The sequence below is a fragment of the Danio rerio genome, chromosome 20 (genome assembly GCF_049306965.1).
Source record: "Danio rerio strain Tuebingen ecotype United States chromosome 20, GRCz12tu, whole genome shotgun sequence".
Classification (NCBI taxonomy): Eukaryota; Metazoa; Chordata; class Actinopteri; order Cypriniformes; family Danionidae; genus Danio; species Danio rerio.
This window is the reverse complement of record NC_133195.1, coordinates 42,559,769-42,584,578: the sequence shown is the minus strand read 5'-3', so window position 1 is coordinate 42,584,578 and position 24,810 is coordinate 42,559,769. Positions and strand designations below refer to the sequence as shown.

Here is a 24,810-nt window from a genome sequence, read left to right as displayed (position 1 = left end):
GAAACCTCACAATATTTATGTACAGTTCCATATTAACTATCATAAGTTCAAGAAAATGATGAAAATCTACTGTAAAAATACAGCAAAAAAAGCCTATTTTTGAATTATGGTAAATTTCTGAAATATAACAGGCATTATTTTATTGTATATTTGTGTCATTTAACCGCTATTATTTTATGGTAAAATTCTGTAATTTAACGGCCATTATTTTACAGTAAGATTCTGTATTTAAATGGCAGAATTTTACCATAAAATAATGGCTGTTATATTGCAGAATTTTACCGTAAAATAACAGCTGTCATTTTGTCGTAAAATTATGTAATTAACAGCCGCTATTTCATGGGAAAATTCTGTAATTTAACATGCGCTATTTTATGTTTTTTAAGCATTTGTTATATTGCGGGAAATTACTGTAATTTAATGGCCATTATATTACACTTTGTAAATACCCATTATTTCACGGTAAACTTAACGACTGCTATTTCACGGTAAATTAACAGCTATTATTTTATGATAAAGTTAAGTAATTAAATGGCCATTATTTTACGGTAAAATTATATAAATAGCAGCCGTTGTTTTACAGTAAAATTCTATAATTTAACAGCCATTATTTTACAGGAAATTTCTGTAATTTAATGACTGTTATTTTACGTTTTTCAACAGCTATGATGTTATGGCACATTTCTGTAATTTTACGGCTGTTATTGAACTTTTTTTTTTTACTTCCGTTATTTTACGGCAAAAAATTTTGCTCATTATTTTATGGTAAAATTCCGTACTTTAACACGTGTTATTTTAGTCAATTTCTGTAACTTAATGGTCGTTATACATAAAATAACAGATGTAGTAGGTGAAAAACTGTATGTGAAAAAATACTTGTTTAAATTCATAAGTAGGTAAAAAAATAAAATTACTACAGTGAAAACAATCAGAATGTTAGACTGATTAACATTGGTCTAACCAGATTGCAGATTCAAACCACACACACTGCTGCTGTCAAATTTAGATTGTCTCAAGTATAATATAGGAATTCAGATCAAGTAGTTTAAGTTGTTTATCTGAAAGTTAATCTGAAATCTCCAGGACAGAAGTGCAACAGGAGCAGGGTTGGAGACCCTTGGATTTCTAACAGTAGATTAACTTTTGATTGTGTAGATCTTATTTCAACATAGCACATGCTTTTAAAAATACTCTTTGACAAAACAAGACAAATAATGATCCATTAAATGGAGCCGACCTTTCTACTGTAACCATGAAGATGATTTATTGACATGTGGAAACCGTTTATGCTGTTATATATCTTCTCACTATTACATTACATGTTTATGTAATAAGAGTCTCTTATCTTTATTTTAAAACATATTCCAAGCAATGCAGTTTGTTTTGATATTATGCACACTTTTCTTGGGGGATTCTTTAAATCTAGGTGGAATTTATAAAGATCAAACATTCAACATGACATGACCAAAACGCCAAATTAAAATGTTGCAAAATAAATTTTACTCTGAAAAATGTACTTAATCTGTTAGTTTTTTTTTTTGGTTTTGCTATGAAATGCTTTACTTAGTGTACTCTCTGAACAAAAATGTCTAGTTTTAAGGTTACATTATTATAACCTTTATGATATATACTAACACATCATAAAGCCCACCCATATAAACAGTACCCAACACTTTAAAAATTCTGTTAAACTCTATATTTACAAATTTAGAAATCACACCTATATGAACAATAAAACAAAATTGCATTGCTCATTGTCAATGAATGAATAAATTTGTCTGAGCAGACAGTTCACAGTGCTCATTTCTTTGGATTATGTAATGTCAGAAATTGTAAAATGATGTGTTCACTAGTACTATTCACACAGTGTTTGCCTCTGATAAGTGGAAACAATTTGCTTTACTTCAGCTCATAATAAAAATCATATTTCAGAGTACCTGCTCTGAATGCTAGGGGATTATGATGCAAATAGAACCTGTAAAAATTATGATGTCCACATAAACTGGAAATGTTTTGCACAACTATATACACTATAAAAACAATAATGGACAGTCTCTTTTGCCTTATTGTTCATCTGTCTTTATATGCTGATTATGGCTAATGATTGAGTCTAATGTATGATACCTAGTGCAAATAAAGGTTCCGAAGCAGCCTGGCTCTATAACCATTGATAAAACAAGACTGTTGTGATGTGGCTCGTTTAAAGAATCAAGCTTGAGGTCAATCCAAAGAGTGATGCAAAGTATATTATTGTTCAGAGCAAGTTCCATGTTTGGGGAATGCACATGCGGGCTTCTGAGAGTCCCCACAATGGTCTTCTTCTTTAGAGGGAGATCTCCAAGTCAGCATCTACCACTGTCTATTACTAGAAAAAACATCACTCGATCAAGAAAGGGAGATGATGTATAAACATTTGGGGTACTTTTAAGGCTATGACCGCTACACAGCCTCTCCTGGTGGCCCAGGTGGTCCAGCCGGCCCTGGTGGTCCCACAGGACCTGGTATTCCTACCGTTCCGGAAGGTCCATGTACTCCTGGAAGTCCAGCTTGACCCCGGATTCCTGTTGGTCCTTTTGGGCCTGGAATTCCATCTTTTCCAGAAACCCCCATATCCCCCTTTTGTCCCTTTTCACCACGAGGTCCTGGCTGCCCTAAAGACCCCTTTTCTCCTTTAACTCCTGGTCCACCTTTCATCCCAGAAACTCCTAGCAAGCCTTGATCGCCCTTAATTCCCATAGAGCCTTTGAGTCCTTGAGGTCCACGATTCCCAGCAATTCCCCTCTCTCCTTTCATTCCCATTAAGCCACCAAATCCTTTGGCTCCCGATTCTCCCCTGTTTCCCTTTGGACCTGGTGGACCAGGCAAACCTAAAAGAATCCAGAAAAAGACACTTAAAGAAGATGCAAGTGAATCTATTATTTCTGTAGACACATCAGCCTAATCACACTAATCTGAACCAGGAAATTAGTGACTTCAAGATTTGCTCAAAGTTAAAATTAAACTCTTCAGGACAATGGCTCGACAGCACTCGGTTGCAAATCAGCTCCTGGAGGTCCACAACTCTGCATAGTTTGGCTTTAATCCTCATTAAACACACATGATCAAACGGAGTCCTTTAGAGCTTGTTTGAAACCTACAAGTAAGTGTGTTAAAGCAGGATTGGAACTAAACTTTGCAGGTCTCTCCAGGAACTTATTTTGAAATCCCTGCTCTACATGGTAAGATTTGAGAAACTCTGGACTACAGGTTAATAACCACCTTTAAGAATTGTGAAGTTTTGGATCAGTTCTGCATGACTGGTGTCTACCAGCTTCATCTCCTCCGTCACCACAGTGAGACTCCTTACATCATTTTCGAGACGTTCATTCAGCATCATGTGCTGCAATCTTAGAGTATCAGCTAGGTGAAGAAGAAGCAAGACTGTGTTGTTTAGGTTCTGCAAATCCTCCGTGTGACTGCCCAGTCTGGATTGGCAAGATGAGCTCTCCATGTTGATGTATTTGTACATGCTTTGAACATGGTTGACGGTTGCATTAATGCTGGAAGAGATTGTGTCAATCTCATGTTCAATGGAGTCCATTCTTGCATCCAAAGTGACAAATCGCTCCCCAGTACGGTTCTCATAATACTTGGCGTGGTACTGGTGGTCATGCATGTTCTCCTCGTGCTCGTCAATGTAAGACGAAACATTGTCTAGTTGCATCTGAAGGTTCATGACTTGCAGAGTGAGGTCATGCACCATCTCTGAACTCGTACTGATACGTTGCTGAGTGGCAGAGATGCTATTTTGAACAACCCTCAGGTTCTGCATGGTTATACTTGTATTGGTCTTCAGGGTGCTTAAAACTCTGCTGTAATTCTGCCAGTCTGCTGTTATTTTTTGAAGCACCAAGGTCTCCTCTTCTGCTTTTCTCTGAAGAGCACCTATCCACAATCCACTAAGGGCGACAGTTGTGTTGACTTGCTGCACTGTGGCCTTCAAATCATGTTGATCCTCAACAAGGGTTTTCATCCCATGATCGGTTTCATTAATTACAACCTGCCAGCCAGATACTTGATTTAGGTACTGGCTCAGAGACTGGTTCACACTCTTGATGATCATTCCTAAGGCCTGGAAGTCTCTTGCCATTCTTTTGCTGGATTGTGTAAGACTTTGCTGGGATTGGGTCGCCTCATTCATCTGTTGCTCTTGACTGAGTATCGTCTTCTGGATTTCTTCAAACTCCTTCTTCAGTCTGGCAATCTCCTCTTGGAACTGTGCCACGTCTAAGCAAGTGGAATAGTTGCTTGCTGTTCTGATATCTGCAGAAGAACAAGCAAATTGTGATTATCATGCATCTCTGACAAAAAATACAGTTTAAAAAGTGTGTGCACAGCTGTTGCTTAGGTCATTATTTCTATAATATATAAATCCTCCTGAGATTTTATTCTCTAAGGGGTTCATTAACCACAGGAAGTGAACCGAGAGATTTGATTCCCACATTTCATAAATCTAGCAGGCCTATTTTTAACAGAAGGAACGTTATGAGAACCAAAGGAGAGGGCAAATTCTTTAGCAGGATATTGCTCCTTCTCATTCTTCAGCCTCCATATCAAAGTTCCTGAAAGCAAAGAAGGTCAAGGTGCTCCAGGATTGGCAAGCCCAGTCACCAGACATGAACATTATTGAACATGTCTGGGGTAACATGAAGAAAAAGACAATGAAAATTAATCCAAACTTGATGAACTCTGGGAGTCCTGCAAGAACGCAATTTTTTGCAAAGAATGCAATTTTTTTTTTTACAGTTTCATTTTTATGTTGTATATTAGTAGTTTATTGTTAACTAAATTCATAAGAGGAAAAAAGGTTTCAGATTGTCCACCAAAAATAATGATATTATCATTTGCTTATCTTATTGTCAATTAAAGTTGTATTTTCTCTTGGTTTACTAAAGCAATACATTTTGGTAACATTTTGAGTGGTGAAACGTTGGCACAATTTAGATTTGAGTGAACTATCCCACTAGATTTAAATACTAAATGACTAAAACTATAAAATAATAACAACAAGATTAATAATAAAAATACATACACTACCTGACAAAAGTCTTGTCACCTATCTAAGTTTTATGAACAACAAATAATAACTAGACTTCTAGCTGATCATTTGCTATCAGAAATGGCTTATATGAAAGGCACAGGCCTCTAGATTACGCTTATTTTATTAAAATAAAATATGATCATGCCTTGATTTTTAATTATTTAATTAGCACAGTAAGGTCTGATATTGCTTATACAAAAGTCTTGTCACTGAACAGCAATAATGTACAGTATAGAACAAAGTCGTGATGCAGTTTAAAAAGAGTTAACATTGTGCATGACTCCCATGAGCTTGGAGGACTCTATCCAGAGATCTTTGCAATGACTTAAATAAATTATTATTAAATTCATCTGGAATGGCAGAAATAGCGTTCTTGCAGGACTCCCAGAGTTCATCAAGATTGGATTAATTTTCATTGTCTTTTTCTTCATGTTACCCCAGACATGTTCAATAATGTTCATGTCTGGTGACTGGGCTTGCCAATCCTGGAGCACCTTGACCTTCTTTGCTTTCAAGAACTTTGATGTGGAGGCTGATGTATGAGAAGGAGTGCTATCCTGCTGAAGAATTTGCCCTCTCCTGTGGTTTGTAATGTAATGGGCAGCACAAATTACTTAATATCTTAGGCTGTTGATGTTGGCATCCACTATCTGCAGATCTCTCACTGAATGTACCCCAAACCATGGTTTTTTCTTCACCAAACTTGACTGATTTCTGTGAGAATCTTGGGTCCATGCAGGGTCTAATAGGTCTTCTGCAGTATAAGTGATGATTGGGATGCAGCTCAACAGATGATTCATCAAATTAATCTACCTTCTGCCACTTTTCCAACTGATCAGCTAGAAGTCAAGTTATTATTTGTTGCTTATACAACAAGACTTTTGTCAGGTAGTGTATATGAACACTAATAAAAATGACAAAAACAACTTTTTACCATAAAAATATAAACATTTAAAAAATGTAATAGTACTTTTTAAGTATATAGTTATTTTAAAAATAGTTATTTTAATTATTATTAAAATAACACAATTGTATATGTTATGATACACAACAGTGCCCAAAAAACATGAATATGCAATTAGATTTCTTGCCTTTTACACTTTCCTCTACTTTGGACATCTGTTTGTGGTAAAATGATTCATCTTCATACAAGCTGTCAACTCTCCTGAAAACTAACAAGACACATTTATTTATATTAAAACTTTCATTTCAGAGATTAAGATGATATGACAAGTAAAAAAAAGAAGTTTGAATTCTAACAAAAAAAACAAAACAAAAACAGGAATATTACATAATATTGCTGGAATGTTGGAATAGCAAATCCAGTTTAAGTGATCTCTGTTTCCTCTGGGCATAAATGTGCTTGGAATTCTTTCCGGAACTTTTTTTTTCACACATCAAGACTTAATCTCGGACAATGGGGAGCGGTAAAGCGAAATGGACCCTCGCCTGCGGTTGTAATTTCTATTCCAGCTGTATGTCTGCATATCACCTGTTGCTTTCTAAAAGGTGCTAAAAGAAAATGGCTTACTTTTTGTCATTAAACAGGATGCTTTGATATAATTTGACTTGTGCAAACTTCAGATTACTTCCAACGTAAAATTGAGTAACATAACAGTATGCACATTACATGCACCACTGCTTGTTATACAACAACATTTTTGAGGAGTTACTGCAATAGGAAACAGATGTGCGTGTGGCATCATTCTAAAATCCCTTGTAGTTAAGCCTATTTTCTCGTTTCTTCAAATGAAACAATCATCTTGTCATCATATATTTGAAATCAAACCAAACAACATTCTTCTTGATTTGTTTTGCCACAGTTTAGCTATGTTGTTGGCTGATGTGGTAGCACTACATCCTGTGTTTGTGACAACGTTCATGAAGTTCTTTTTGCATTCGAAACATGCATTTGTAGTTGTTTTATATAAATATTAGTGGATGTTTGACCTTAAAATATTAGTTAATTGTTTTTGTAGAATTCTTAATTTTTCAGCTTTAGTGATCATAATTTGTGAAAAAGTAAAAAAAAAAAAAAAAAAGGCATCTTAAGTTACACACGATGCTAGATTGTGTCCATGCAAGACCAGGTTTTGGCCTGCTTATATTTATGAAATCTGGAAATTGTTGATTTGTGAGTAATATGCTAAAGAAAAACCCACGCTGTCTGTTGTAACCATGGGTGGATGAAAATCAGGGGTGTCCTACAGTTCGTTCGCTGGTTCATATAAGTCTCCCCCAGCTTTATATTCATATCCAAGTTTCTACTCCCTACTCCCCTTTACTCCTTGAAATAAAAAGTATTGTAGTGCCACGAAAACTTACCAAGGGATGCCAAGACAGCCACTGCAATGATGAGCAAAGCTAAAAAGCCATACAGCATTTTGACAGCTAGTTGAAGAGAATGTGTCTGCTGACATTTCATACATCCTCCTCTTGCCCTTCCTGTGAACACAAAACAATACTCAGTTCTCGTAAAGTAACCTGGTATTCATGCAAGATTTGGCCTTTTTTCTAATCCTAAATTAACCGGTATATCCAAATGCTTTGAGAAAAAAAAAAATCCTGATCCTAAAATCTAAATTAAACTGTGCATGACAAATAAAAACAATAAAGAGACTCAAATTGGACTTGACCAATAATTCAGCTGAGCCAATTGTGTAAATGAAGCTTTTCAGAGTTTGAACATTTTCAAGAACCAAATGTTTAAAGGGCATCTATTATGGCCCGTTTCCACTGGGTGGTACAGTATGATGTGGTACAAGTCGGTACGGGTCACCTTTATCAGGCTTGAGCTTCCACTGCCAAAAGGGTACCATTGGTACTCTTTTGCTGAGCATTGTTTATGACAAAATGTTTCAGTCGACATTATTATTGCTAGAGGAAATGTCAAAGTAAAGCCGTAAATGTCATTCACATATCATATGAAAAGCACTTTTCACAAAACAGATGCTTTATACCAGGGGTGGCCAACCCTGTTCCTGGAGAGCCAGCTTCCTGCAGAATTAAGTTGCAACCCATATCAAACACACCTGCCTGTAATTATCAGGTGGTGTTCAGGTCCTAATTAATTGGTTCAGGTGTGTTTGATATGAGTAGCAACTGAAATCTGCAGGAAGGAGGCTCTCCAGGAACAGGGTTGGCCACCCCTGCTTTATACTCATAAATACTTGTGTATAAATGTTCATCACTAACCTTTCTATGAACATGATTTGATAATAACTGCAGCTTAATCACAGTGCAAAATAGCCTACTGTAACGTCTGCAATTATATGAAGTAAATAAATAAATTCAACATATATGATCACATACAGCCCCTTACAATCTCCTTTATGTTTCCAATTACAGAAAAACTACATACAGCTTACATTTAGTCCTTTTTTGGGTTAAAAAACAACACGCAACATAACCAAACCTCTCATCTGTGTCTGTAATCTTCTCCAGCACATGTAACCTCTGTTAGAGAGTAATTCCGTCATTCCGAGCTCATAATAGTCCAAAAGGTGATGATAATATTTAAACATGGCAGTTTATTCATGTTTTAGGTAGCTGTAAGAATCATTTGCTGCTGTATTTTCCCAGCTTCTCCTTTGTTTTTTCGCGCATCACTCTCGCGTTTGTCTCTTTCTGACAGGATCAGATATCAGAGTGCTTTAATGATCACGAGCACGTTATTAATATGAGCTCAAAAAAGTTAGTTATTTCAAATATAGACGCGCGATCGCGAGCTCTCTGGAGAGCGTAAAACTGCTTGCATTTCAGACGGGCTCGTAAAACAATAACAGGACACCACAGATTTCGTTCTCCTTGGCTTTGTGGCTGTATATCAAGACAACAACAAGGTTTGTTTGAGCTCGGGTCAGCCATGGCTTGTTATTAAATGTATATATTATTACGGTGTAATGTCTTCGCTGTGTTTTTAAAAATGGTGCTTCTGCGAGTGACGCATCTCTGTAAACCAATAGCAATCAGCTGCAAGTCTAGCTCCACCTTATGGGCCTGTTGGTACCATTTGCAAAGGGTGACCAAAAAGTGGTATGGTATGGTTTGCTTTTAGGTACCCTTTGACAGTGGAAATGGACATAAAATCATACCGTACCGTACTATACCACTTAGTGGAAATGGGCCATTAGTATTTTTGACTATTAAACCAGATCACTGCTTCATCCGTGTCTATCTCTGTCACTGACATGGTCACATCTGATGCAACACAGTAGAAACAGAAATGCACATGGGAAAGGTGGGCAGGGAGAACTAGCTCATTTGCATTTAAAAGCACAGGCCATAAAAACAGCTACACTTTGCTTTGAGCACAAAATGGGCATATTCTGCATTGTATAATAAGTAATCTGATGGGCATTCAGAGCTGAAACTTTCAATGGTATCTGGATGCAGTCTTTATGATGCAAGCTGAGATTGCATCACTCATCAATGCAATTGTGACACAAGGCATTTACACAATGCACTCAAATGGAGCGAGTCACAACACTGTGAGGGGTAGGGTTAGGTGAGCCCATCAAAAAGCATTGGATGCAACTCAGATTGCACTGCACCAGGGGCCTGTTTCAGAAAGGAGGTTAACTGAAAACTCAGAGTATTTTAACCCTGAAATGAGAGAAACTCTGGGTTTTCCGTTTCAAAATGGCAGGTTTGTTAAACTGGAGAAAGCAGGTTAAGTCAAGCCTGTTTCTGAAAGAAAGATAACTTTAACTCAGAGTCAGTTACTGTGGTAACTTACTCTGTGAATCTAACCTGGTCAGAAGCAGGTTTTATTCTCTAAACTCAGAGTTTCTGTCTGGGGGTTCTCCCCTTTTTTAAAGATAAAGCGGTAATTCTCGCCTTAGTCTTACGTTTCCACCCACCTATTTTAATGCTCATTTTGGATATGTGCATAAAAACGATTGATAGAAATGTCATGATGCACATAACTTTTTAAAATATGCATAAAAACATGCATAACTGAGTAGGATAAACTTTTATTCGATAGAAAATGTGTGCATAAACTACGATGGAAACACTTTTACTGAACAAATTACAGTATGTACATTAAAAAAAAGATTATGATCATATGATAATGAAAATGTGTGTAAATGGACAAACCAGCAGGCTGGGCACACTGTAACGTGTCTTAAATATTGTTTTAGTCATTCTAAAATGCCTTAACTGTTTCAGTATTAGTGTATATTATTAATTACCTCAGAGTGTCTGGAGCGTGTCAAGAGTCTCCGCGTCTCATGGCTTCAGACGCCCCCATGTGTTCATTGTGTTTCAGCATTGTCTTCTGACATCGAGGCGCAAGTACATTAATTAGGCTAAATAAAGAATTAATTGACGCAGCTTCTTCTACCACAGTAAATTCTGTTTTTACTGTTGATATTTGGTGCCAGTTTAATCAGGAAGTGACAATTTTTTTTCTCTTTGACTCGTTGGATGGAATTTTATTCGCATCTTTTATGCAATATTCCAGTTTTGCACATACATTTATGTAATATATTTGGATGGAAACATAGCTATTGCCTACATTTTAGTCACACACAGAAGAACTGTACTAGATGGCTTATCCTTTTTTAATAAATAATTAAATTCACCTTCGGCATGCACTGTAACTAGATTAATGGGATTATTATTCTTTCTAAAAATTATTTTTTAGTACTGCTTACCTTCTAAATGTTATATTAACCTCTATCACTTGATCAATAAAAAGGCAGACACACAAGTGCACTGTTAAATCATTTAAAACTAATAAATGTATAAAAAAGTTTAGAAAAAAATATATAAACGTCAGAAATTACATTACTTATTTTATTATACTTAAATATTTAAATACTTAAAAAGTGAAATTAGGCATTAACTTGAGCAGCTGTTTTCCCACACTAACTGTCTCTTCTTCACTGATGGTTGCTTCTTTTCAAATATATACACTCATATTTGCTATAACTTTGCATGAGAAAATCAAGTTCAGCTGGAGAAAGAAATGGTGATCTCTTTTATAAGATATTGCCATAGTCACTCGTAATGTCTGCGCTCCATTGATAATGCCTTTTTAAAGTCACGGTGCGTGCGCTTAACTCTGAGTTGGTCTACTCGAAGTTGATTGACCCAACTCAGATCAGCTGTTCTGAAACCGAAAACTCTGAGTTTTTAATCTCTCGGTAAATCAACTCAGAGTTCAAGTTTAAACTCTGAGTTGTTTGAACCTCCTTACTGAAACAGGCCCCAGGTCTGCAGCCAGACCCCTCTCCAAACTTTACAGAAACATTCTGGAGAAACCAAAGAAGTATCTTACATCTTGAAAATGGGGTAAAATGGGAATCCTTTAAAAACAGTTGTAAAGAATCATAAAGAAACAGTACGGGATAAATGTTGACAAATAAACATAAAAACACTAACAAATGCTTGAAAAACGTTGTAAGTCACACTCAGTTTTAAAAATAAAATTAAAATTTCTTTCAGTTTCTTTCATGAGCTCCATCTTTTGTACTCTGAAGTGTGGTGAATATGAAAAGCAATAATCTTTAGGAAAGATGAATTTTTCTAACCTCTCAGGGGAGGAATTTCCTCTTCTTCTCCAGTTAAGTCCTCCTCTACAAAGACAGATTGAACAAAACACGGATAAGTCATGACTCTACAGTTTATAACATCATGCTTGAACGTAATCATACATTCGCGGTGTTGGCTAATCAAACACAGTTCCCCTTAAGACTCATCATCTCCCTCCTGCTCAGAACAAAAACGACGTACAATCGTTTTTTCAACATGTCAGGTCTCAGACTTTAATTGCAGGAGATTATAAGTAGACAGCTAGATCCACCATGGGGATTAAGCACATATTTGGTTTTATAACTTTACATCAAGATGGCTCAAATAAAAGTGAAAGAAGAGCAAGTCTCAACTTACCATTAAAAAGCTGGTTTTCGTAGCCACAATAGCTATCTGCAAGAGAAGGGAAAAAAGCAGCAGGGTTGATGTATTTGTTCACAAATTAAGTTCAATAGATTGAAGCATTAACTTATCTTTGGGAATGACACACATGCTCACTTTATCACCAGAAACATAAATCATAAACTAAGAGCTGAAATACTGTAAGAGCTTTTCACTATAGCTTTCCCTTGAGGAAACAGACCAGTCGACTTGGACTAGTTCGTATTAGATGAGATCACTGTTGGAAAGTACCTTTACACAAGCACAATTACACAAAATTGGTCAGGGGAGGGTTTTTAGTACAAACTGATTGGATCTTTTGGAGGATTGATCCCCTGGAGAGGAATAAACATTACATGGAAATATTTTACATGTCAGAAACATAAAAAAGGGCAAGTCTTTTAAGTTTTGCAACCTACATTGAGTTTGTTTTGACGGCATAATGATCTTGATGAATTTGTTTTGATGGCTTAAAACGCGCCTAGATATGCGCCAATGTGTCGGCCAAAATCTGTTTAAACCTCATTCCCAGGACCATCAAAAGAGGTTAGAAAATACTTTTGCTGTTTGATCAAGCTATTTATTTAAAATTAGCTTAAAAACACAGTCCTTGATTTTTTGTGTTTGTACAACTTAACTGTTTTGTTTAATTCACTTAAATTTGTCAACACTTATAAGATAACTTAATTAATTTATGTTGTCCAAACACAAATCAAAAATCATTTTGTTTACAGAGTGTGATGTGTGTAAAGAAAATGCCATTTTTTTCTGGAATAACATTTAAATTGGTGTCTATAGCTATGCCTCCATCCAACTATTATTATGCACAATTTGGAATATCACATAAAAAATAATAATTAAAACACCAAGATGCATGCAAATTTTGACAATGAGCATAAAAACAACTGAGTAGGATAAACCTATTATAGAATAAGAAAAAAAGTGCATAAACTACGATGAAAACACATTTACCAAATACATTCCAACATACACATAAAAAAATCATGTGATTTGTTTTTTAACAGCTCATGTTATAATAAAAATGGGTAAAATAGGACAGCATTAATAGACAAATAAGCAGACCGACCACATTGTAAAATATCTGAAATATTGTTTTGTTCATTCTAAAGTCCCTAAAGATGTGGTATTATTACCTCCCAAAACTGTCTTAAGTAGTTCAATTGCTCCTGTTCAATAACGTTTCGTCTTCATCTTTTGAGGCGCAAGGAATTTATTACATGAAACAAAAGACCCATACATCTTCCTACCTTCCCCTACTTCAGTAAATTAGATGTTTCTTTTTTTAAATTTTTCATCGGTTTATCAGTAAGTGGTCATTTTGCTGTCTTTTACTCATTGGATGGAAACTTGCTTTATTTGCCCTAGTTTTATGTGATATTGGCAACCAGTTTTGCACACAAGTCTAATTAATATCATTGGAAACATAACTAATGATGACAAAACAAGCTAAAATGCATGAGGTTTTTTCAAAAAATATTTTTTTTTAGACAGTGAATGTGAGCCTAAAAAGTTTTTTTTTAAAATTATTATTATTTTTTAAATTCAGTCTATAAAATACAGTTTAAAAACTGTTTTTAGTTATTTAAGTGACTCTAAACATGGCATGGTTGTTGGTCCAAGTCAGGCTTGTCTGATTATTTCAGAAACTGCTCTACTGGGATATTCACACCTGGAAAATGGTCTGAAAAGAGACAATATTCACTGTGCGACAGCTCTGTGGTTGAAAAAAAACTGGAGCGTTACCAGAGGTCAGAGGACATTAGCCAGACTGGTTGAGGCTAACAAAGGAACAAAATTAACTTTAATAAACACTTGCTACAACCAAGGTCTGAAGAAGAGCATCTCTGAACACTCAACACCTCCAACCTTGAAGCAGATGAGCTACAGCAGCACAACCAGTGACAATTCTGTCAGCTAATAAGAGAAAACTAGGGCCACAATTCACTAGGCTCACCATAATTGGACAGTAGAAGACTGAAAAAAGGCTGTATTGATGACTCTCACTTTTTGCAGCAACATTTGGATGTTGTGTTCAGAATTTGGCAAAATCAACATAAAAGCAAGAATCCATCCTGCCCCATATTAACAATTCAGACTGGTAAAATCATCTTGACACATTTTACCCTCTTACCAACTAAGCATCCTTAAATGCCATGGCATACCTGAATATTGTTGCTGACCATGACCATGCCTTTATGACCATCATGTGAGACTACATACAGCAGGATAATGCACCAAATCCCAAAGCTTAGAAACATCTCGAAAAGGTGTAAAGAACATGACAGTGAGTTCACTAAACTCAAACGGCCTCCACAGTCACCAGAGCTCAGTCCGATAGGATGTGGAGGAATGAGAGTCACATAATCGACAGGTCAGCAGCAAATGTGTGAAGACATCATTTCAATATGGACCAAATCTCTGAGAAATGCTTTAAGCACCTTGTTGAATCAATGTCACAAAGAATTAAGCCAGTAAGTTCATTTCTAAGGGCAAACCCCAATACTAGCATGGTGTACCTAATAAAGGGGTTGGTGATATTTTGATATTTGAGCGTTTTGCAAATATATACAGTATATATTTCTTGGTTGCAACCCCAAGAGATGAGCAGGTCCATAAAGAAGCTACATAGATGGTTTTAACTGGGAATAACACAGCTGTTCTGGCACAGAATAGAATAGAGGATTAAAGTTGTAGCATGACATGTGGAAAAGTAAAAACAGCCAATTATTACTTGGTCAAACGTAAACAAATGACATAAGATGCACCTAGTGAGCAATAATTCCTCAAACTGTATATCAGAAAAAAGGTCTTCAAACCATCCATGTTTCACCAACGGTTCAATTGAATGGAGATATGTTTACAAAACAAACAGCTTGAAAATGTGAGGGTATCTTTATTAGAGACAAGCAAAGGTCTGCTTCAAAAAAACCACATGCATGCAAGGAATATAATACTTTGTTGCTGACTGAGAAGAATAGTCAAGTCTCAATGAGCTAACTATGACAAGTAATGGCGACATTTTGAGCACTGGGCTGGTACTGAAAGTACTGAGAACAGAGTTGTTACTGGAGGTATGCCAGTCATCAGTGTCAATGCTGTTAAACATCAACCGGCTTTCTCTTTTTTTTTGGACACCATTGTTCAGCAAGAGCTCTTAAAATAACATCCCTCAACACCACAGTCTCAAGGAGTTTGCACCTGCTTCATTTTCGGTTTGTTTTAAATCTTGGGTCTGTATTTTTCAAACCCCGGGCACATCTCAGAGCTATGCTCTGCAAGCCAAAACTGCTAAGCTCATGTTCTGAGTTCAGATTGTTTATATCCACGACTCGAGCCGCTGAGGTCAGGTCTACCAGAGCCAGAGAACTAGAAGAGGCAAAAACTTGATGAGGGAGGGAAAAAGAGAGACTTTACACTTCTCCTCCAGTCCTGCCTACACAGGTGGCTGGGAGCAGGCATAACCTTGGGTCTAGTGGTAGTGTGAGTGCTGCCAAAAGTACAGAGGAAAAGGAGGAGACCCTCCTGTCTGGTCTGGATGTCTACATTCCCCTTGAAACACTGCTCACATGGAAGCCAGAAACCTTATAAAAATGTACTCTGGGTGGGTCAACAGAAGTACTTGAGAAGAAGTCTGAGAGAATATTTAATTAGCTTGATAGGTCATTCAAGGATTTGAGGAAATGGAAAGTTTCTTGATTTTGTCAGAGGTCTGGGAGCATGTTTACAAAAGGTGGCATGAATTTGAGTGTTTTCAATATTTAGCTGCATGATGTAAGATTTGAACAAGCAAGCAGTCTTCGGTTTGCATGTTATGCAACATTATAATACTGGCCATGTCTGCTGTTTACTCTTTAAAATCAACAGCATTTCTTAAACTTTAAATTTAGAAAGATTTTTTTTTTACCTGTCCAATATGGTGCATTTTTAAAGAGTATGATCCCTATCCCTTTGGCATAGACACAACTTAAGTAGCATTTAAAGAATAAAATCTTAAAACATCAGTTATCTCAGGTGCACATACATAAGCGTCCACTTGGGCAGATGTTTTACAGTATGTTAGTAACCAGCTACGAAAACAACATCTGTGCCCTGCCCAATCAGTACAGGTTTAAATTTCATCCCGGGTCTTCCAAACACTGTGAGAATAACCAAAACCATATGACTCACAACGGTGACTTGTAAAATACTAATCTGAGAAAATAATATATTGTCTGTGCCAGCTCTAAAAAATTGGTCACCAGGATGCACTTAATCCATCAAGATGCGGTCTTTAACTCTTCCCTCATAATATGTGATTTGTTATGAATCTGATCCTCTTTTCAGCATATTTAGAATTAACAGAGTTCAAGAGTTGGGAGCTCTTTAGATGACAATAACTGCTGAACTTGAGGTTGACCTCTTTATAACCTTCTTATAGTCAGCAACGATTTCTGGGGATTCTCTTAATCCTTCAAACCTCGCAATGGCAAGCTATTTGGTAAGGTGTTCTTTGGGATCAATTCTAAACTTTGAAGTCCTTAAGAATGGCACACTGTGGGTTCAAAAGTTTTTCCATGCCTTTAAATGGATACACACAGCTGAAAAGGACCAAAACAAAGGAAACACACTGTAATGCTGGTATTATGTGAGCAGCTGGGTATAAAACAACTGACAGGAACGCCTGAAACTTAAGATGGGAAGCAGAGGGCAGGGTCCTTCCAAACCACAGAAACCCAACCACAACTAATAAAGACAAGTGTCCCTACAGTTCTGCTTGATGTACAACTGCTTTACACGCATTTGAAAAAGTATGTGCAGTTCAATGAAATGTAATTGAAAACATTCTTACTTAAAGTGGAGGTGAATCTTACTTTCATCTTTAGATATCGGCATGTTTACCGTCACACATGAGTTGCCTTAATTACATCAAAGAACACACTCTGGGATATTTTACGGTGTGTTTTCTGAAGCCACGAAATTCAAAAACAACCCCATTAGGCTGTAACAAACAATTTTTTGGACCAATAAAAGGTCCTTCTGTGTTTAATTATAAGCAAATATGAAGAGCGAGTTTCTTTCATTAGTTCAGGCACACTTCAATTGCAGCGACCATGATTAAGAAGAGCTATTCTGTCTATTACGAACAGGCGTACTGGAAAAACAGCTGAATGTGCGGTTAGCACTGGCTTCACACCTGCTGCCCACATCACGAATGAAGAACTCCCTGCACATCTCTCACAGCATCAGGAATGCATTAAGAACCAGGTTATTTCACAAGCCTCTGGATTATCCATTAAAAAGAGAGAAAATTTGATATCAATCTCGGATGCTTTTCTTGGAAATTTAGGATACCACCAGAACCAAAAGATGCAGATCCACATTCCACTAGCCTTCAAAAAGAAAACCGACAACCTTATATTATTATGGATTTGATCTTCAGTGTTTGGACTTTCAGCAGTGAAATTTAAACCACACCGAACAGAACTAAACTGAATTTCAACTCTGAAAACTGGACTGACACTGTTTCAATTCACTATAATCTTCTATGTGAAGCTGCTTTAACACAATCTACATTGTAAAAGCGTTAATTGAATCGAATTATTATTTGTTAAGATCAGTATCTGAAATGAAATATGATAATTCAGAGTGTCAAGCTGAGAGTGGTCAGACAAAGTAACAGAATGTAAACTTGCATCCAATATCAACAGTTCCAATTTTCTCAAGACCTTCAGAGTTGCGGTTCTGAATGCCCGCTGTCAGCATACTCATGTTAGACCGAGATTTATAAATCCATCACCCATGAATGAAAAAACCATATCTGTCATTGCAATATAATCAGTAAAAAGAAACACTGCTTACCTTTCATGTTGATTCTGTTATATGTTCAGACTTGGTATAAAAATCAAAGTCAAGATCCAGAGCATCAACCAAGAAGCATACTGATTTGTTTACGCCAAATATACCAGCAGATCTGCAGACCAATCCGATGTTGAGGACCCTTGTGGGCACAGCATGCAACACCACTCTACAACATGCTGCCTCTTTGCTACAGAGCCATAGGAAAGTAATACCTTGGACAGTAACCATGTGCAGCTTTGGGAAACATGCTGGGGAGAGGGAGTGATTGTTTCTGTGTGGGAAAGGGAGGGAGTGGATGAAGGAGGAGAAAGGGAGGAGGTGGGACATGTGCTTCAGTGAGTCAGTCTTGAGCACCGGCCTAATTGTTTGCAAATGTCTGGTATTGGAGCAACAGGCACCTTCATCTTCTGTTGATGGAGATTTACACGTTACTCTTGCCATATGGAGCAAAGAAAGGGACATGCTGTTCCCCATATGACAGTTTGTTGTTGAGACGAGAGATAAATTTTACTGTGTTATTAACAAAGTGCAGCTTTACTTGCTGCACATTTTCTCAACAACAGAGTGTTTACATGCTCAAGATGCTTTTTTTGTCATATTAAGCCATATTAATTTAAAATTAAGATATAAAGGGGGTGTACTTTTATTAAATAGAAATGCGAAGCTTGTTCAGAAAAAAATATAGCGATAAAGAGAGCTCAGAGAATCCTATGCACCCCGGATCACCCATTGTACTCTGTGTTTAAGCTGCTGCCATCAGGACATCGTTTTAAAGTTCCTATTTGCAGGACAAATAGAATTTGAAATTCTTTTATAATGGCGGCCATTGGGTCATTAAATGAGTCCAGAGGATGCATGATGTATTGTATGCCATGCGTTAATTTTTTTTTAATGTGTACTTGGAACTTAGCCTGTTACAACACCTTGCTGCAATTCTAGTTTCCTTAACGGGATAATAAAGTTGAGTTTGAGTCAGAGTTTGAAAATGTTGCACAAATCTATCAGGCATAATTCAAAGATTGTTAAAGCAGCACTTTGTAAACATAAACTCAGACTTTTGATTATTCATGAATTAATTGAAATTAAGCAAATGATGGAATGTTACCGGTGGGATTTTAATGGAGCATTTTTGTTTAGATAAGACGTTGATTGTTTTAAAAATATCACTTAAAACACTGTTTAATAAATAATACTGCCATTATTTACTGACCATTTAGTTGTACTTATGTTTTATTTTTTCCGCATAATATTCAAAAAGGATACATCTCACCATGCAAATATAATAAACCCTCACCGGACACTTTATTAGGTACATGGAACTAGTACTGTGTTGGACTCCCTTTTGCCTTCAGAACTGCCTTAATCCTTGATGGCATAGATTTAACAAGGTACTGGAAATATTCCTCAGATATTTTGGTCCTCTACTGGATTGAGATCTGGGGACTGTAGAAGTCATTTGAGTACAGTGAACTCATTGTCATGTTCAAGAAACCAGTCTGAGATGATGCACACTTTATGACATGGCACATTATTCTGCTGGAAGTAGCCATCAAAAGATGAGTACACTATGGTTATAAATGGATGGACATGGTCAGCAACAACACTCAGGTAGGCTGTGGCATTAACACATTGCTCAGAGGGTACTAATGGGCTCAAAGTATGCCAAGAAAATGTCCCTTACACCTTTACACAACCACCATCAGCCTGAACCGTTGATACAAGGCAGGATGGATTCATGCTTTCATGTTATTGATGCAACATTCTAACCCTTCCATCCGAATGTCACAGCAGAAACCGAGACTCATCAGACCAGGCAATCTTCTATTGTCCAATTTTGGTGAGCCTGTGTGAATTGTAGCCTTAGTGTCCTGTTCTTAGCTGAACAAGTGTGGCACCCGGTGTGGTCTTCTGCTGCTGTAGCCCATCTGCCTCAAGGTTTGTCATGTTGTGCATTCAGAGATGCTCTTCTGCATACCTTGATTGTAAAGAGTGGTCATTTGAGTTACTGTTGCCTTTCTATCAGCTCGAACCAGTCTCGCCATTCTCCTCTGACCTCTGGCATCAACAAGTCATTTGCGCCCACAGAACTGCCGCTCACTGGATAATTTCTCTTTTTCAGGACCATTCTCTGTAAACCCTAGAGATGGTTGTACGTGAAAATCCCAGTAGATCAGCAGTTTCTGAAATACTCAGACCAGCCCGTCTGGCACCAAAAACCATGCCACGTTCAAAGTCACTTAAATCACCTTTCTTCCCCATTTTGATGCTCGGTTTGAGCTGCAGCAGATTGTCTTGATCATGTCTACATGCCTAAATGCATTGAGTTGCTGCCATGTGATTCGGCTGATGATTAGAAATTTGCGTCAATGTACTGTTGGGCAGGTGTACCTTATAAAGTGGCCGGTGAGTGTAGTTCAATAAAAACAATATTAGTATTTAAACTGACATTATTCAAATATAGTATTCAAACTGAATGGCATAAAATTGGTTGAATAGATTTGTTTAATTTGTATGGTTTCAGAAGGACGCATACGGGCCACTTTGAAATTGTATAATGGGTATGACCTAGTTGTACTCTATTAAGCTGGTTTACAAGGACATATATTGTGTCCTCGTAATCCGAAATTCTTTAAAATATTACTTAACAGGGCATTTTGACATTTAAAATTTACCACTGTTTTGCTGTAAGGGTTGGGTTTAGGGGTGCGGAAAGGCCATATAATAGGTGATTTTTACAGTATAACATTCCCATGAAATCTATTGAGAGTCCTTGTAAACCATATGTACAAGTATGTGTGTCTGAAGCTTGAAAGATGGGGTAACTAAATACATGTTTTTTTTGTGTGTGTATATAATCGAGCAGCATGAACACTCTTTTAAACTTCTTTGTTTGTGTTCCATAAAAATAAAGTCATGCAACAAATGAGGGTAAATATATGATCAGAATTATTTTTTTTTTATTATAGAGTATTTTTATTTGTATTATTATTTAGATATTCTATCTATAGGTATTAATGGCCTGTGCTTATGAAGCCACATGATTTTTTTTCTTTTTCTTAATTTACGAGAGACAAGCATATCTCTGATGGCTTCTGTTCATGATTAAGCATGTGGGATTTGTGGTGCCTGTCAGGATTAAAGAATAATTGATTAATTAAAACCATCCAAAGTCATTAATCATGCACTATTCAAGAGTCAAATAATGTCAATCATAGCCTCAAACACAATGACATCATAGAATAATAATTGCCACGTTATCAAGTAAGAAAGGTCAAACAAGTACAGGAGATTCTGTGAATTCTGCATCCCATGTGGAGGTTTTCCAATCACTCACAGAGCTTTGAGAAAAATGAGTAAAAGAGATAAGGTTTCTGTTCTTCTTCATGTAATCATTACAAAAACAAACTTGTTTGTGCTCCACCTCAGGATCAGCTCCCTCATATGTCTGCTATTGTTCCTCAGAGAGTCAAAGAGGAATATGAATGAATTTTAGGTATATAACAGTCAGACCACCTAGTTTTTCACAATTTCTTTTTGTTTTTCTGATAAAAATGACTGATCTTGTGATGAGAATTCTGAGAAATTTGGGGACATTTTAATTTAGAGTGCTGAAGTTTGCCCTGCGCGCTTGCGGCTCTCAAAGAAACTCTTTTGGTGCATCAATCTTGTCAAAGCTATTATTAAAAAAGGTAATGCTTCACACTCATCAAGTAATTGCTTCCTACTGTTTTATTTTTATTTTTACATTCTTTGGGTGATTTAAAAACACAAACATTTCGGCACAATGCCTTCCTCGGTTCCTCATGACATTTTAATTTAAAAATTATATATACATAAATGCAAAAAATTGTTTTCATTATTTATCATATTACAGTAGGTAGTCTATTATGTTAGGTGTGCAATCTGACAAAATGACATTGACACGAATCATACAAATAAAGCTTCTTTATTATGGTCAAGACAAGGTCTAAAACAGATCTAAAACAGTAGGGATTAAGCCAAAGGAAGGTTATATAACTCACATTTTTTATTAACGATCTTGCTTTCCCTCTCTTTTGTTATTTTTATTTTTTATTGAATACAAAATTGAATCAATCATTCAGAAAAAAAGATTATCATTATTATAATTCTTAATATTAATAAGCTTAATAGATTCAATATTGAACGAAATTTCAGCAGGAAAAGTATTAACTCTAGGTATTTCTCTTTAGGAACTTATACTTTAAAATGTACCGTGTTACACAAAGAAATTAACAAGATCGAAAGCATGATCATTATCATAAAAATACAGAAATATATATTTTATGGAAAAATTTTAATCATTTAAATAGAGACAATAAACAAAAATACTGTTATTCCAAAAAAGTTTAATGTGAGTGCAATTTATAGAATAAGTGAAATAAAGTTTCTTTATGTATATTACGTACTTTCCCTCTCTCAGATTTCACTCCCTGAAGCATCTGACATCATGGACCTCACTTAGGACTTGCGTTAGGGCTTCCACCAGCCGTGATACACCTAAAACACGGATTAGTAAAACTTATCAATGGCAGGAAGAGTTTTCTTTTGTTAACTGCAGGGAAATAGTTAAACAAAATCATTTATTAATTTGTCGCACATCACATTACCAGCCATACATGTAAAGCACAAATAATGTCCTTCAACTCGGTGACTCTAGCGGCCGTCACCCTTGAACCAATATCCATAACTGTAAGCTGTTTGCTTTTCTGCTTGATCTCTTGCTACCTTTGTTAGATGTTTGCTCCCACTTTCTTTTGCAGTCTGAAGCGCGTCAAATGCACAAAATGCAATAGTATCTGGATGGAGCCTTTATGATCCAAGCTGAGATTCCATCACTCAGCGATGCAATGTCAGACACTATGCACTCAAATTAAGATAGTGAAGTCACTGTGACGGGTAGAGTTAGGGGTGGGCTTAGGTGAGCCCATTAAAAAGTATTGGATGCAGCCCAGATTGCACTGCACCAGGTTTGCAGCCAGACCCCTCTCACAAAATGCCCAATTCGTGCCACAAGATGTCCCATCTTTGCACTGACTTCACATGTGAATCACTTACATTAATCCGTGTCTTCTTACTGCACAGGTTACAAAACATTTGTTGTGTATTTTTTATTTGGATTCAGCGATCACGGAATTGAGAAAAACTAGGGGGTCTGAGTAGTAAATGGGTTAGAATCTCAACAGATGTAGCAGGTCATCCTGGAAATTCTGGCCTACTGGCTTATAAAAGTAAATTTAGAAATACTTTGCTAGCTTTTCACATACTAATAAAGTGAAGAATGCAATTTCAAAATGCAACATTGGTAATATTATATTACCCACCATGCCTAAAAACAATACAAATGCAATAGAACCTATCTGACAGTCTTCCATTTGGTTGCACTCACATTTTGGCCTGTGTTAAGCACTTCCCAACCCACTGTTCTCACAAACGCGACTCTTTAAATAAAGCAAAAACTGGACTGAATTAATCAGAAAGGCACAATGTTTCTCATTTGACTTGTGTGCAAGCTCTCACTTGGCTGGCGTTCACAGTTCACTATCTAGCTTCACTGTTAATATGTGCGCAGACAAATGTGCTTTTAATAAATAAACTGATTGAGATTGATCATGTGTTTACAGAGGAACGATCAATGATTTACTTGCAGCTAGCATGTAATGCTGAAAAATGATGTTGTGCAATTTTCCTTGGGTATTTTTTGGGGACTACAAACCATAAAAGAAGAAAAAAACACACATATGTTTAATTGATTGAGAGGTTTAGTGGATGATCTGCTGTTAATTGCAGCAGTGCACCTCCATATGCGGTGAAACAGAGTGTTAGCGTGCATCAAATTACTCCAAAACCACCAACTCTGATCTGCCTGCCAAATCTATAAATAATGCCAGCAAATAGAGTAGTGTTTAATAGACTAGCACGACAACCATCTGGTACTTAATATGCTTTCAAACTGATTCAGATGGCTTTACAAGTAAATAAGTTACAGAACTTGCATTTGCACTGTTTTACAACACAAATTCATGCATGCTGGAATTAGGGAGATTCGTTAAATGAACACTATTTTACACAGCTGTTCCATGAGGGGAAAAACCCCAGAAACAATATATATTCTAAATGACTCTTTAAGAGACTATTATGCATCTTTCTGCTTGTGTGAGCCACAGCTTGTGCTTTTTTCCTCAGCTTTTTTATACGAGTTACTGCCCCCCAGAGGACAAAATTAAAAGCCACATAATGTAAAATGTCAAAAAAAAAAAAAAAAATGACATCCTGTCATTATTTAAAAGTTTTATTTTCACTTAAAATAATATTAAAAGACGTTCCTTAAAGCAATGGCAGGAGAAACAAAGCATTCCTTTAGATATGAACCCCCAATGATGATCACATATAAAATGCCAAGAAATAGGGGTGGACCGCTAAATTCTGTACAGCGTGCTGCTGAGACTGATATTGACAGAGGAGGACCACTCACCGGCAATGTTTTGTGAACTGAGACCCCCATTTGAGAGGACAGGGAGGTGGAGGCAAGTCATTGAGTCATATTAGCTGAATGTAAGTAAAATGTGTCTGTTTTGTTGGCACTATAAAAACTATAGGCTATTAATGTCACAATATATTCACGTAACGACCCCTGATACTTAAGGCTTATTTACCGTCAGACATGTGTTAATTAAATGTTCATTTAGCTTACTCTGAAGAATATGAGAGAACAACACTTTTAGTTTAAAAAAACTGATGATGGTAAGTTTTGGCTAATAATTGTCGGATTGTTGTGATTACTAGGCAGCTAAGTCTGTCCAAAACAAAAATAGTTTATAGATATAGGTTTATAGAAATACAACGATAAAAATCAATAACTGTACTAAGCACACACATTGTACCATTATGCTGCCAAAGGATAATAAAAGCGAGAACTGCAGTTCTGCAGA

The 24,810-nt window shown here is 36.5% G+C and overlaps 1 protein-coding gene across 3 annotated transcripts; it reads right to left on the bottom strand.

The window, feature by feature from the left end:
• Positions 1-1,249: 1,249 nt before the first annotated feature.
• On the bottom strand, positions 1,250-18,123 carry scara3 (scavenger receptor class A, member 3). 3 transcript variants are annotated; one of them, XM_073933590.1, is made up of 7 exons: positions 17,861-18,123; positions 11,978-12,013; positions 11,292-11,664; positions 7,406-9,627; positions 6,172-6,252; positions 3,259-4,302; positions 1,250-2,867 (listed from the first exon to the last, which is right to left on the bottom strand). In XM_073933590.1, the coding sequence occupies exons 4-7, from the start codon at positions 7,503-7,505 to the stop codon at positions 2,440-2,442; spliced, it is 1,653 nt and encodes a 550-aa protein (XP_073789691.1). In that variant the 5' UTR covers positions 7,506-9,627; positions 11,292-11,664; positions 11,978-12,013; positions 17,861-18,123; the 3' UTR covers positions 1,250-2,439. The 3 variants fall into 3 exon arrangements, with proteins under 3 accessions (XP_073789691.1, XP_005160905.1, XP_021324338.1); XM_005160848.6 differs by having other exon boundaries at positions 7,406-7,525; positions 11,620-11,664; XM_021468663.3 differs by lacking the exon at positions 6,172-6,252 and having other exon boundaries at positions 7,406-7,525; positions 11,620-11,664.
• Positions 18,124-24,810: the final 6,687 nt, after the last annotated feature.